General features: G+C 54.0%; 1 protein-coding gene across 4 annotated transcripts in view; it reads right to left on the reverse strand.

Annotated features, from left to right (window-relative positions):
• The window catches only part of Hip1 (huntingtin interacting protein 1), a 133,705-nt gene that overhangs the window by 25,287 nt on the left and 94,236 nt on the right, over positions 1 to 14,182 (reverse strand). For all 4 annotated transcript variants that reach the window (XM_027948757.2, XM_027948756.2, XM_027948758.2 and 1 more), the window contains exons 5-9: positions 12,580 to 12,660; positions 8,192 to 8,268; positions 7,599 to 7,660; positions 3,871 to 4,011; positions 1,209 to 1,266 (exon numbers count right to left, since the gene is read on the reverse strand). In XM_027948757.2, the coding sequence (XP_027804558.2) occupies positions 1,209 to 1,266; positions 3,871 to 4,011; positions 7,599 to 7,660; positions 8,192 to 8,268; positions 12,580 to 12,660 (419 nt within the window). The remainder of the gene's footprint in view (positions 1 to 1,208; positions 1,267 to 3,870; positions 4,012 to 7,598; positions 7,661 to 8,191; positions 8,269 to 12,579; positions 12,661 to 14,182) is intronic.

Consider the following 14,182-nt stretch of genomic DNA (forward strand, 5'->3'; position numbering starts at 1 on the left):
GTCGTTGGCCATCTGTGGACAGAGGCCTCTGAAACCGTGAGCCTCCAAATAGACTCCTCTTCCTCTATTTGTTCTCCTCAGGTCTTTTGGTCGCAGCAGTGACAAAGCTGACTCAGACACTGTTTCCCGGTCCAGCGCTGGTCAGGCACTGGGGACAGAGCACTGGGGCAAAGGGTCCAAAAGGAGGGAAGCCACACCAAGAACTCGAGGGAAACAAAAGGGTGAGAACTTGGGGTGGGGTGAGGCTGGAAAAACAGGGTATAGGGAGGAAAGTTGGGAGTGAACGAGGGGACTGGGGATGGCCTTCCTGAGGAGGTGACAAAAGACGACCAGGAGCTCTGCAAGGAGAGGAAGCAAGCACAGAGGCCCTCATGGGCTTAGGAGCTGGGCGTGTCCCTAGGACTGTAGACCCAGAGGGGCCGGAGCACGTGAGGAACAGGGTGGAGGTCCAAGATGGCAGGCAGGGCTGGGTCTCACACGGCCTTGCAGACCACAAAGAAGGACTCAGGCTATACTCTAATGTAGGCAGAGCCATGGGGAGCTCTTGAGCAAGAGGGATATTGGACATACTGTTCCATCTGCTGGCGAGGCCTGGGTTACAGAGGGGGGTGGAGTCGAGGGAGTCTGGTCAGGCCAGAGGGTCCTGGCGGGAGGCCCTGGTGCCTGAAGGATGCACTTGTGGATGGAGCTAGAAGTTATCTGTCAGCAGAAGCCAACGGTGGACTGGAGTGGGGCAACGTGAGGACACGTGAGTTCCAGGTCTTGGGGGCTAAATGGACAGTAGCAGCGTTTACTGAGACAGAAAAGCCTGGGAAGAAGGTTTTTGTTTTTGTTTTTTGAGAAAACCTTGAGTTCAGTTAAAGATTTAAATCTGGTATCTAGGTGTCACATTGAGTATGTGAGATTGGAATTTAGATCTAAGATACATGTATTTAGGAGCTGTCTGAGTAAAGGGGGTCAGACCAAGTGACCTAAGGACAGGACAGAGAGATGGAGTCCTGGCATGGGGCAGGTGAATCTCCCTCTTCCAGGGGATTTACCAGGGTCTGGTAGGTGTGCTGCTGTCCTAGCTATTTTCTGTCATTTTATCTCCCTAGAACGCAGGCCCCACTGCCCCTCACATATTTCACAGTGTGCACGTGCTTGGCCTGGATCCATCTTATCGCGGACTTTGATTTGCCTCCACTCCTGTTATTAGAGCCACTTACTTTGTGAACTGCTCCATGAAGCGGTCTCGGTGGCCCTGCAGAGTGTCAGCTGGGAGACCTGGAGGAGAGTGGAAGGACTGTAAGGGGGCAGGCAGGCCACATGGGCTCCGGATGGAGGGGTGGCCATCCTGGGGCCACTTTTGGTCTGTGACCAAGGGAGTCCCACAGGAGTGTGGGGACCCTTATCCTCCAAAGCTTCCCACTTCCAATTTGTCCTGAAAGGATGAGCCATTCTAGGCCCATTGTGAGGAGGCTGACCACAGAAGCAGCATTGACCTGGCCAAGCCCCGGGGTGGACCAGGGCAGATATGGCACACACTTGATCCACCAGTGTAACTCTGTGATTCTGTACAAGCAGCCACCTTTCAGGGACAGCTTCCCCATCACGAAGCTACCTTCACCTTCAAGACTGTGGGAGTCTGTGTGATTCAGCTACAGACCACAACTTGGTTTTCAGTCTATTTTAAAAATATCAATTTTAGTCATTTTTGAATGGGTGGGACATTCACTAGGTGTGAGCACATATCAGGCATGATCCATCAAGAGGACCAAAGCGGACAGTGCATAGAAAAGCCAGTCTGCCTCCATGGGCTTCTTCCCAAGAGCACTTGGTCCCAAGACCCCAGTCACATCATGGGAAAATAAAAATAAAAATAAAATAAAAAGGAATTGAGGGTCAGTCTCCAAAAAATCTCACTAGCACTCAAACACTGTCAAGGTCCTCAAAGACAGAGAGATGAGAAATTATCACAGCTGAGAAAAGCCCCGAGACACTAGATGGCTCCGTGTTATGTAGTGTCCTAGATGGGAGTTTGGACCAGGAGAGGGACCCTGGGTACCAACTGGAAATCTGAGAAAGCATGACCTCAGTTAATAAGGTATTGATAGTGGTTCATGAGTTGTGACAGGCGCATCCTGCTAACATGGGGATAGCAGGGGAAGCTGGGTATGAGGTCAACGGGAATCCTCTATACTGTCTTGATGACTTTTCTAGAGTTCTAAGTAAACATGTCTTAAAGTATAGAGAAGTCAAGTGTCTGCAAGTTGAAAATCAGAAATGCAAAACACTTCCAAAATGAAGTGACCTGAAATCCACAGCCCTCTGAGGACTGCCGGGTCTCAGATCAAGGATGCTGGTAGTCCATGCCAATGTTCCAAAATCCGAGAAATTCCGAAACCTGAAACACTTCTGGATGGAGCATTCTGTATAAGAATAAGACCTGTGTCTTATACACAGACCTGTATAAGACCTGTGTCTTCCCATGTCCCTACTTCTCTCCTCAGCCACCCAGTTCCCCTGCACGTCCAAGTGGGTCTCACACGTTGCCCTGCCTTTAGAGAAGATCTTTGAACCCCAATAATTACTTGCCTGTTCTCCTATCTCACCGCTCTATAAGAACCTTGTGAGGCTGTGTTGTGCGACGTGTTTTACAGCATCGCAGAGACGACTACAAGCTCACGGGCACTCGGCGCTGCCAAGCAACATCTCCCTTCACCTCTTGGGATCTAATTGACCCTGAGCTCCCTTCAGGTTTGGTCCACAGCCTTTCTGATCCCAGAAGTGCAAATTCAATCTCCCTCCCAGGAAACCACCCTGAGTTCCTCCGCGTGCTACTATTCTCTGACCTTTTCCTAACAATTGGACTCTGTGCTTGTTGATGACCACAGTTAGGGAGCATCCTTGTCCCATACTTCTAAAATGTGGCCTTCTGTGACATAAAACCCCAGGCCCATGACACTTTGCTGGTGTCCGTGCATGTGGAGACTTTTCTTGGTTTTCCATCATGCACAGACTTTGTTTATACAATCCTTCATGGTGGCCACCCTGCAGTGGGGCGCGAGTGCCACAGGGTTACATAGGGACCTGCATTTAACGGTGCAGAACTGAACCCTGTTGGAGACCCCCTAAAGCAGACTGAGCCTGGCACAGACACACAGTTTCAAACAAGAAACACACAGGGCCGGGTGCAGCTTGGTGGTGGAGCAAGAGCTCGGCATGTGAGAGGCCCTGGGTTCCATGCCCGTCACCGCAAACCACCACCAGCACACAGAAGCACGGAGGTCACAAGAACAGTAGCTTCCAAACTATGCTCTGCCAAGGGCACGCCAGGGATCTGCAGCAGGCGAGGGACAGCCCTCCATTTAGGTGAGCAGCTCTGTTCTACATATTTCTCCATAAAATTCCATCTGTACAAAGGATGATGTCATTAATGGTTTGGACATCGCTGCCTTGGCTCATACGGGGCAGAGATATGGTCCTTGTGTGGGTTCTAGAATACCTGATGTCCTTGAGGAATAGAGACACAGCACAGATGGAGATGAACCATCCTGGGACACAGCAATGGCTTGTTAGGAGCTGTACTTGGCCCACCAAAATTTAGACCCCTGTTCTTCCATCTTCCATTCTCTTTTTTTTTCTTTCTGGTGGTACTGAGGATGGGACCCCGGCACTCTCCTGTGCTGGGCAAGCACCCTACCACTGAGCTACATCCCCAGCGCCTTCCATTCTCTTGATGGCCAGGAGCTCCAGGCACTTTTGAAACAGAAGCGGAGCCAAGGGCATGCAGCCGGGCTGCGGTCTCCAGGGACCTCCCTAAGGGACGTGCGGTGAGGCTCCTCCCCACCCAAGGCTCATGGAGAAAGATCCTGCAGGTGTACTCACAGGAGTGGAGTTTGAAGAGGAGCTTGACGGTGTAGTCATAGAGGTGGCTGCAGTCCAGGATGACCTGGATCAGCGGGGCGAGGCGGCACTGCCCTGCAGTGGTCACTGACACCGAGCGGGACATGTCCAGGGAATTGAACACTGGAAATAAAAGGGGGAGAAAGCAACAGGGTGAGGCAATGGCAGGTGGCAGAGAGGCAGAGGAGGGCCCAGCAGGCAGCAAGGGCTGACTGTGTGGGCATCACTCCAGCTGACTCACTTAGCCCTTGCAGCACAGAGAGGGTGTCCCTGTCGTTCAGGGGAACCTCCATTGCTGGAAAGCCAAGGTGTCATGCTGAGAGTTAAACATGCACCAGAGAGCCCACGTGGCCACCTGCGGCTAGGCCAGGCGCCTCTGCCCCTGGTGGCCAAGATGCCTGGTGTGCAATGAACAGGCTCCGCTTTGTGCAGAGCCCCGTGACACCCCTGAAAGACGAGATCTGCTCAACCCTGGAGAGCTCCTGGGACGCCCAGGAATCCCTTCTTCCCGTCTCTGAGGAGCCTCCTAGTTCTGCCCCAAGTCAGATCAGAAAGGCACAGCTAGTATTTCAGCTCATGTCAGGCCGAATGGGGAGACGGGTCACTATGCCGGGGAGCTCTTGGGTCCATGGGGCCTCAGAACCCGAAAGGAGCTGACCAATCAGGCCGAGCCGCTTGCATGTGAACTTGGCCCGACACCTCTGGCCATCAGAAGTGCCGCAGGCCTGGTGGCTGGCGGTAGCCAGCAAGGGCAGAATGCGCCCAGCGGGAATCAAAAAGTGAAGGAGGGAATCTTTCGGCTGTGGCTTCCCAGTGGCTCGCCTCAGGGGTTCTTGGACCATTTCAAAGGGAGACACTGGAGGACACAGATGCACCAAGCAAGGGTCTGGGGGCAGGATGGACCACGGGGTCAAAGGCTCATCGGGGTCATGGGGGGCCATCAGCAGACGTGCTGCCCTCGACTCCCCCGAGTTCTGGAGAGGAAGCTGCTCCCACACTTTTTGTTCCAGAGATCCCTCCATATTTATGCCCAAGTTCCTGACCCAGGTCCTCAGCTCGTCCCCTGGCCTGGCGGTCTTCCTTCCTGCCCAGGCTGCCCATGTCCCTGCAGGTGCTAGCCGTGGCAGAAACGGACGTGACTTTCCCTGCAGCTCCACGGAGCGTGGCCCTGCCCAGAGCCCTGCGTGCTCTTCCTCCTCCGACTGCACGAATCCCTGGTAACAGGGTTAGTTTGGCAAATGGAAAAAAAAAAAATCCCCAACTGTTCTAATTAGCAGGCAGCTTTTCTTCTTGACACAAATTACAAGCAGCTGCCGCTGCAAGGAAACCATCCTCAGGCTCCACTCTGGCAAGTACCCACAGCAGGTCCCTCTCCGGGGCTGCCCGCTGCCTTCTTGAGGCCTCCTGAGATGGCCCTTGGTGCCCAGCACCACCACAGCAGTGCAAGTGTGGATGAGGACGAGTGCTCAATCTCTTTGGGCCTCCAGAGGCTTCGCCGTGAAGCCCAACGATGCCAAGCGCACGCCTCACAGAGTCTTGTAATGTGCAGCGGCTCTTGGCTTTGACGCTGCCTGCAAGTCCCCATGCCCCTATTCTGTGTCAGCTGGTCTGGGCTAGGGTCAGGGCAATGGTAGTTTTCAAAAGCCCCCTGGGTGAATCTAACAGGCGACCAAGGTTGAAAACTGACTGCTGGCCTGGTGTGTCAGAACCCCTGGGGCAGATAGAATTCCACAATGACAGAAACGCTCTGGCTGCCCTGTCCAATATGCCAGCCACATATGGCCACTCCAAACATGCCTGAAATATGGCTTGGGAAACTGAGGACTTGACTTTGAAATGTTATTTAACTGTATCCAGTTTAAATACAGATGCTTCTCAGCTTAGGGTGGGGTTACCTCCTGATCAGCTGAAAATACAGTAAGTTGGCACTGTGGCTGCACCCAACCCATCAACATCGCAGCTCAGCCAGGTAGCCGGGAGTGCTTGGGACACTCACGTGAGCCTCAGCTGGGCAAAATCATCTAATACAGAGCCCATTTGATATGAAAGTGCTGCATATCTCATGCAATTTATTGAACAGCTGTTAATTTCAGGTATTTTGTGACAGTGGAGAAAAGCTGACTAACAAAGCCACACTCAAATCTTGCATGTTCAAAGCCTGGTGCAGTGGCCTGTAATCCCGGTCACTTGGGAGGCTGAGGAAGGAGGATCACAAACAAGTTCAAGGACAGCCTCAGAAGCAACTTAGTGAGGCCATTTCTCACAGTAAAGACTAAAGAGGGCTGGGGGTGTGGCTCAGTGGTTAAACACTTCTGGGTTCAATCCCTTCAATCCCTAAAACCAAACAATAAATAAATAAACAAATAAAAATAAAAAATAAATCTTGCACATTCAAAAGCCAAAGGTAAATGAGTTTTGAATCACCTGTCTGGGTCCTTCCCTCCTGAAGCTAAATAATCATTAGCCACAGCAATTAATACTTGTTCATGTACCTTTACGCAAATAGTTATGGAGCATATAAAAATTACTACTGAGGGCTGGGTTTGTGGCTCAGAGGTAGAGGGCTTGCCTAGCATGTATGAGGCCCTGGATTCGATCCTCATCACTACATAATAAATAAATGAATAGATAGATAGATAGATAGATAAAAAGGTATTGTGTCCAACTACAACTAAAAAATGAATATTAAAAAAAAAAAACGACTGAGTCCATCTACAGCACTTCCCTCCCTGACTGGGAGTGGCTTAGGGCGGGGATGACACTCCCTAGTAGGTGTTTTGTTTTTAGGCCTCTGCCCACTTCACAGAAGGCCCTGCTCAAATACGTTGCCAGGAGGTTGGTTCCTTCATTTCCCCAAAGCCAGCTCCCCAGCGTCTCTGGTGCTTCTCGGCCCACATCCTGTGCTGAGCTGACTGGTCAAAGCATCACAGACTCTCAGACCCGTCACAGGCTTAGACCAGCACTGGGACACAACAGGACACTGGGACACATATGCTGCACAGATGAGCTCACTGAAGGGAGCAGACTTCAGGTGAGTCAAAGTCCTACATGCCCACTGGCTGAGAAGGCTACCAAGCCCAAGCGAGAATGCCTGTCCTCTGTCAGTCACCTGCTGAGAACTAGCTCAAATTTTAGTACATCATCCTCTGTCTCCCAGGGAAAGGAGCCCGGCTGGGAGGTGAGGGGGACAGAGACACCCAGAGGAGGGAGGTGCTCGCAGCTGAGGGTCTGGGGGTCCCAGAACTCTGGGCAAGGTGGTCAGCTGCCCCCAGTAGCAGAGCAGGATGTCCTGGGTGACAACCTAGCTTGACCCAGTTTTCCCAATGGCTGCCAATTAAACAGCAGACACAAGGCCTCCTCCTGGGAAGGAATCACCTGGGTCACAGCCCAGCTTTGATGGCAGATGGATAGGGCCAAAGGACAGCGGGGCTGTGGCCACAGTCCACTGGCTGTCAGAGAGTAAGACCTGTCTTTGGGGTCTTGGTGGCCTGGGCTTTAGGAGGGAGGCCAGCAGCATGTTTTTTTCTGCTCTGATGTGACATCTCTGGCTTCACATACATAGAAGAACTTCAGCCCCTCCCTGAATTAAGAGCACAGAGACACGTGACATGAGACAGGGAGACAAGGGCTGGCCCCAGGTCCAGGAGGGCAACCAAGCTGGGAATCAGGTCACTCGGAGAGCCTGGTCAGATTGAAGGGCAGAGACTCACCAGTCTGGAAGAGGTTCAGTTCACACTCCAAGTAGTCAAACATCTCTACTGTTAGCTGGAAACTGACCCAAGAAGAAAGAGAACTTAGGTTCCAATCTTTGTGGGTGTGGAGGAGCCCAGGGCCTGGGGCGTGCTGGGCACAGGCTTCACCGCTGAGCTACACCCCAGCCCCTAAGGCCAGTCTTTGACCTGCCCGCCCCCAGCTCCTGCCCCCACCCCAAGGCACACACCAGTGCACATGCACATGCACACGCACACGCACACGCCCAGCTGCAACCTCAGCTCTCGCCCAAATGGGCATTCAGGTCATTTGAAGACGAAGAAGGACAGAGAGTCCACAGTGACGTGGGGAAGGGGAAGGATGGGAGCCGCGCCGGGCTGGGATGTGAGGGTGAGGCAGAGGGGGCCGCGAGGGGTGCCAGCTGGTGGCTCTGGATGCACGAGGGAGGAAGGGGCCATCAGGACATCACCCAGGGGCTTTACCTCACCCCAGCCTCTGCCCCTACCATCAGGCCCTCTGTGACCCTAACGGGAAGTAATAAAAGACAAATATGGTCGCCTCCTGGGCCCAGGGCATGGGGACTGCCCCTTACAAGTTGTTGACGTCACTTTCTCCAGCCTCGTCCAGCTGTCGGTCGCTCATCTGAAGGTTGCACGGGAACCTGGGGTTCTGGGAGGGAGGTGGGAACCAAGTCAGAGGGCGGTGACATCTCCCCACGGCCAACAGAGCCAGCATCAAGGAGCCCCTCTGGGATATGACCCCATACACAGACACCTTGACAGGCTCGGAGACACTGAGCACCCACTGCACCCTCCTGAGTGAGGGGAGGGCTCCTCCCTGCAATCTGTGCTCTGGAACATTCCATGCACACTCTCCCATGAAATCCTGAATGTGACAGCGCTTGCTGTCAATCATCCATCTGCGGGGAAGGAGTATTTATTCATCCCTGTCCTTTCTGACCCCAAGCCAGGCTTCCTGCTGTCCTTGCCATTTCCTGGAGTTGCTGCTCTCCGTTCAGGGATGTACAGCATCCTCTTCCCCACCTTTGAAAACCCTCAGTAGTAAAATAAACTTGACGGCAGTAAAATAAACTATGAGAGGCAGCCCCAAAGTTGAGAGAAATCCTTCTCCTACCATGGGGTCTGTCTAGAGTGGATGGACCTGGAGAGCAAGGGGAACAGGCCAGAGAGATGGGGGGCCACCCCACCAAGGAGCTTCTAAGTTCCAGAGCCAAGACTTCAGGCTGCTAAGATGCGGACCTGAAATGAAGGAGGTGGGGCTGGGAGTCCGTCCTTTTTGCCTTCTCTCATCTCAGAGACCTCAGGAACGATCCTCCTAGTGTGGTCCCAGCCCCATCCCCTACTGAACCCGAGAGGCTGGGGCGAGGCCAGTGCTCTGTGTTTCCTTAGCCTCAGGTGACTGAATGGGCGGGAGTGACAGGTGGGGAGAGGCCTGGAGGTGCAAGGGGCTAGCCACCTGCCAGACCCTACGAGGTCTGGATAAACTTCCTCAGTCTTCACGACGGCCTGCGAGGCAGAAACAGTGATTTCCGTTTTAGAACCGAGGAAACCGGGACTCAGCTGGATTCTCTTAGGCCAGGAGCAGAAGCCCCCACTAATACACTCCAGGTCAGCTCTGGGCTGCTCTGGGTGCAGGGGACACAGGGCAGGGATCGAGCAAGGTGGGCGGGGCTGTAGGTACAGGCAGGGAGCAGAGTCAGAGCTTGTGCAGGGTCTTGTCTCAGAGAGACCTGAACAGAGTCCAGAGCATGAGTCCCCCGGGAAGGCTCAGTGCTGCCGTTTCTATGGGTCCAGGCGCTCTCAGGCAGGGGACTTCTTCACAACTGACCCTATTTCAGCCACGCAATCACCTGACTGTGCCAGGAACACAGCCCCACTTAACCTTAAAACCCTGAGCTTGGGGCTGGGAGGGGCTCAGTGGTTGGGCATTTGCCTGGCATGCGCGAAGCCCTGGGTGCCATCCCCACCATGACAACCAACCAACCCCGAAGAGCACGTCAACTGTTTTTGACAGCTTGCCTGCGGGTGCCCCACACCTCCACTCTCCATCTTTCCATCTTTCCCCTCCTGCCAGAAAGACCCAGCTTGCAGCCACTGCAGGACGGGGCTGCCAAGGGCCAGGGCAGGCCCGGGCCAGACAGGACAGCAGGGCTGGATCGCAAGCGCTGGCTCTGGCTCCTACCCCCTGCGTTCCGTGGCACAGTCACAATATGCCGTCTCCTGCCAGGAAATCCCCACTGTGGCCTCGGCTTCCAGGCTACGCAGTGCCAAGGCCCCTGAGACAGGCCTGGATTTGCTTCCAGGGCTCCTCGGGGCACTGCCACCATCCTCGATGGCGGGGGCCAGTACGCAGGGCTCTCAGGCTGGTCGCCTCTCCTTTCCCACGGTGCTACCCACATGTCTGTCTCCCAACCTGCTGCTCTCCTAGAACTTCAGGGACTCCTCCGCTTTAACCGCCCCCGTCCACGAGGACACCGTGCCTTCCTCAGCCCCACTGAACAGGGCTGGGCTCTGTGCTCAGCCCTCCCAGGTCCCCAGGTGGCTCTACTCCACACTAAAGGGCTCTTGGTTTTCGATTACCCCGGTACTCACCCTAGTCCCTGGCACCTGGGTCAGAGCCGTCCCATGTGCGGAGTCCTGCACGCTGCCATATGACCCTTGACCACCTCAATTCCAATCCCTGTGACTCCACCCACCTGTCAGGACCAGCCATAACCTAGAACCGCCCCCCTACCGACTCCTCCCTCGCAGACCCTCCCTCTGGCTGCAACATCCGGGTCCTGGCCCTGCTGTCCTCTCCTGCCCTCATGTCCAGCTGGTCTTCCTGCTCTGTCTCAGGGACATCCCACCCCGACATGCTCGCTCTCCTCCTGGCCTCTCTGGCCCCCTCTAGACATCAGGACCGGAGCCCTGTTCCCTCCTCACATGCTGTGTACTAGGACCAACTTGGAGAGACCCTCTCCTCACTTAGGCCGGCCCCTCCTATGGGGTCAGATCCCACCTAGGCTTTGGTTCACTCTCTCGTTCAGTAAGTCTCACTGGGCACGGTTCTGGGACAGAAGCTCAGGGGACTCCAGGAGGTGGACACCTGTCCTCTGCACTCCACGAAGCCCCAGTCCAGAGCCCCCCCGGGTTCTGCTGTTTTTTTCACTTCAGGGATTGAACCCATCCCCAGCCCTTTGTTGTATTTTATTTAGAGACAGGGTCTCGCTGAGTTGATAGGGCCTTGATAAACTGCTGAGGCTGGCTTTGAACTCACGATCCTCCTGCCTCAGCCTCCCAAACTGATGAGATTACAGGCATGCAACCCCAGCGCCTGGCCCGGTCCTGCTCTTGTTGACTTTCCCCCTCTGCCCTCCTGCAGCCTGGCCTCTCTTCATGTGACCCAGCTCTTCCTCACCGCCCCCCTCCCAATCTTCAGGCAGCCCCCGCCACTCTGTCAGTTCTAGGGGCCACGTCCCAATTCTGGTCCTCATCGGCAGCCACGTGGACAGCTGGGGTCTTTCTTTAAAGTCCACCTTGCACAAGGCCCCAGGAAGGACACCCTACAATGAGCAGATGGCCCTTTATAGCCAGGTCTCCCCTGGGTGTGGAGAAGTCCAAGGAACTGCCCAGGAGGGTGCCGAGGCCTCAGGGGCTGGGGTGGCCTCCCGCAGCTGCCTGGTCCCTGGTCCTGTGCTGTCCTGCCCACGTTTCATCCTGACACAGGTCTGCTGCAGGTTCACAGGGACACCAAGTTGTTTCAGGCCTTGCGTCCCTGGGTCTCCAGGCTCGCTCTGCCTCGAGTACCCGGCTGCTCTCCTCTGGGTCACCTCAGTACCCAGCCTGTGGCAGACTGGGGTCTTGGGGGAGGAGTTTTGTTGCAGGAGGGTGGGGTCAGGCCAGCCCCAGCAGCCCCACTGCAGCGCCCACCACCAGCCCTCACCAGCATTGACTGCAGAGAAGCACCCAGCCAGGTCCTCCCAGGATTCCTCACCACAGAGAACACTAGAGTCAAGGAGCCGCTGCTGCTGTGCCTAGCCACACAGCTAGGGGGTGACGTGTGCTATAGTGGAGAACCCAACACTCCAGACAGAGCTCAGCTTACTGCCCGCGGCCACTGTCCCCTGTCCCCATCCCCATGCGCTGGTGCTGCCTCCTGCTGCTCTCCCCTCTAGTCTTACTGCTCGCACCTTCTCCACCTCGGTCACCTGCCCTAGCAAACTGGGAGACTCGCACAAGTGGGACACGACATCACCCTTCTCTCTTCAGGGCCTGACCTGTTCTGGCCCATGGCAGCCCCTGGGTACAGCATGGCCGAGGTGTCCAATGGGCCTGGTTCACATTCCTGCTCCATCTCCCCAGGACATGGTCACACCCACCATCACGCTGCTGTGGGGACTGGGTGTCGCACAGACAGGTTTTAGAGAATGGCACAGTATGCATGGGTCGACACTGCCCCTCGAGCACATGGGGACCACAGGGATAGGCACCAGGGGAGGTTCCCCTTACTCTCCAGCTCCCCAGCTGCTTCCTCTCCTACCTGGCAGCCACTCTGCTCCCACCACCTGTCTGCCCCAGGCCTGCCTCCAAGGCCCGCCCTCCCACACTGTGGCTTCCTATTTCAGGTGCCCTCCGCAGGCCCCTGTGGTCCTCAGGAGCACCTGACTTGGCTTCCACGATGCACCCTCTGCACACAGCTCTGCACCTAAGAAGGTTCTGTAGGGAGCCTGCAGTGGGGAAATGTGGGACCACTGCTTCCTAACATCTCACAAGCAAGCTGATGGACGGGCCTCCTCCTGTGCAAAACGGGGAACAAGAGGGCAGAGGACACACACAGTGCCTTGTCCCGTCACACCCCAGGGCCTGACGGTAGCGGCCCTATCGACCACCTTTCTCTCACACAGCGTGGAGGCAGGATGCACGCTCCCTTGTGCCCACAACATTCCCTGAGGTGGCAGGAAGGCCCAGCAGGACTCACCTTGGTGTGGAACTCCATCTTGGTTCTCAGCAGTTTGAGGTAGATGCTGCAGAGCTGTCCATAGCCCTCGCTCAGGTGGCCCTTCCAGGAAGAGGCAAGAGAGCAGAGGGTTAGCACCGGGCACACTGGGGGAAGCCCGCAGCTAGGGCTTCTAGGGTAAAGAATCTCTTTCTCTGACTATGAAAATAACAGATGTCTATGGCAGAAAATTTTGGAAAATATAGAAAAGCACGTATACAAATTGTTTTTTTTTTTTTTTTCCCACTCAGGGAATTGAACCCAGAGATGCCCTACCACTTAGCCACATCCCTAGTCCCTATCATTCTTTCTGTGTTCAGACAGGGTCTCACTAGATTGCTTAGGGCATTACTAAATTGCTGAGGATGGTCTCCAACTTGCAATCCTCCTGTCTTAGCCTCCTGAGTCACTAGGATTACTGGTATGTGCCACTGCACCCAGCCTCAATTTATTTTTTCACATAATACTGCGATTTCACCCCGTTTTTCTTCTGTATGATCATTTTCAGTGATTGCCTAGTATATTATACACATGTACTATCATTTATTGAACAAACTCAATGTTTGAAGTACTTGAAGCCAATTCAAAAGAGCTGAAATATGTGCTGTTATAAATTATGCTTCAGTGAACATTTTTTTTTCAGTATGATCTCATTTTATTTATTTATTTTTGAGGGGGGTGACATCACCCAGGGTGGTCTCAAGCAATCCTCCTGGTCTTGGCCTCCCAAACAGCTGGGCCAAGAGGTGTGTACCACTGGCCCCGTTTGCCATACAAAATGTGAGGACTTCCTTTGGGTAAATTCTGGATAAGGATTTTCAGGAAAGGATTTTAAGTCTCCACTTGGCAATCCCACAGCAGTCTAGCCATAGGCTATTTCTTTCCTTCAGTCTTTCTGAGCACAGTAAAGTTGCTCTGGGAAGAAGCTGAATTAGCAGAGTGATGTTGGCCACTCCCGGTTATCTGCAAACTAAAGCTGAATAGCTGTGGCCCCCGCATGAGTTCCGACTCCAACATTTTCTTTCAAGGGTGCTCAGAATAAAGGACCTTCCCTGAAATGCACCTGAAAGGGCCTCCAAGGGCCAGGAGGGCCCAGAGGAGGTGACAGGTCACCATCAATGACAGAGATGGCAGCACTTACGTGACCTAATCTCCTAGGAACACTTCACACTTCATCAATTCAATTTTTAAAAAAGTTTTCTTTTTCTTTTTAGTTGTTGTTGGATCTTTATTTTATTTTTATGTGGTGCTGAGAATCAAACCCAGTGCCTCACACGTACCAGGCAGGTGCTCTACCTGTGAGCCCCAGCCCAGACATTTCATTAATTTTCATGTAATGTTTATTCATTTTGGAAAGATGGGAAATTACTGGAAAGTAGAAAAAGAAGCAAAAATATTCTCATTGTCAGAGATGCTTTAACATGAAAATGCACAAGAACCAGAAAGTAAAGCTGGTTCCAACTTCCAGATGCTCTTAGTTCAGGGGAAGAGATGGAAGTGCATGACAGAAGGCCTCAGGGATCCCAGGCTGGGTAACCAGGCAGCCAAGTACCAGGGTGACCTCTCACTGAAAACCACCAAAAAT

This window comes from Marmota flaviventris, chromosome 19, assembly GCF_047511675.1.
Source record: "Marmota flaviventris isolate mMarFla1 chromosome 19, mMarFla1.hap1, whole genome shotgun sequence".
Lineage (NCBI taxonomy): Eukaryota > Metazoa > Chordata > Mammalia > Rodentia > Sciuridae > Marmota > Marmota flaviventris.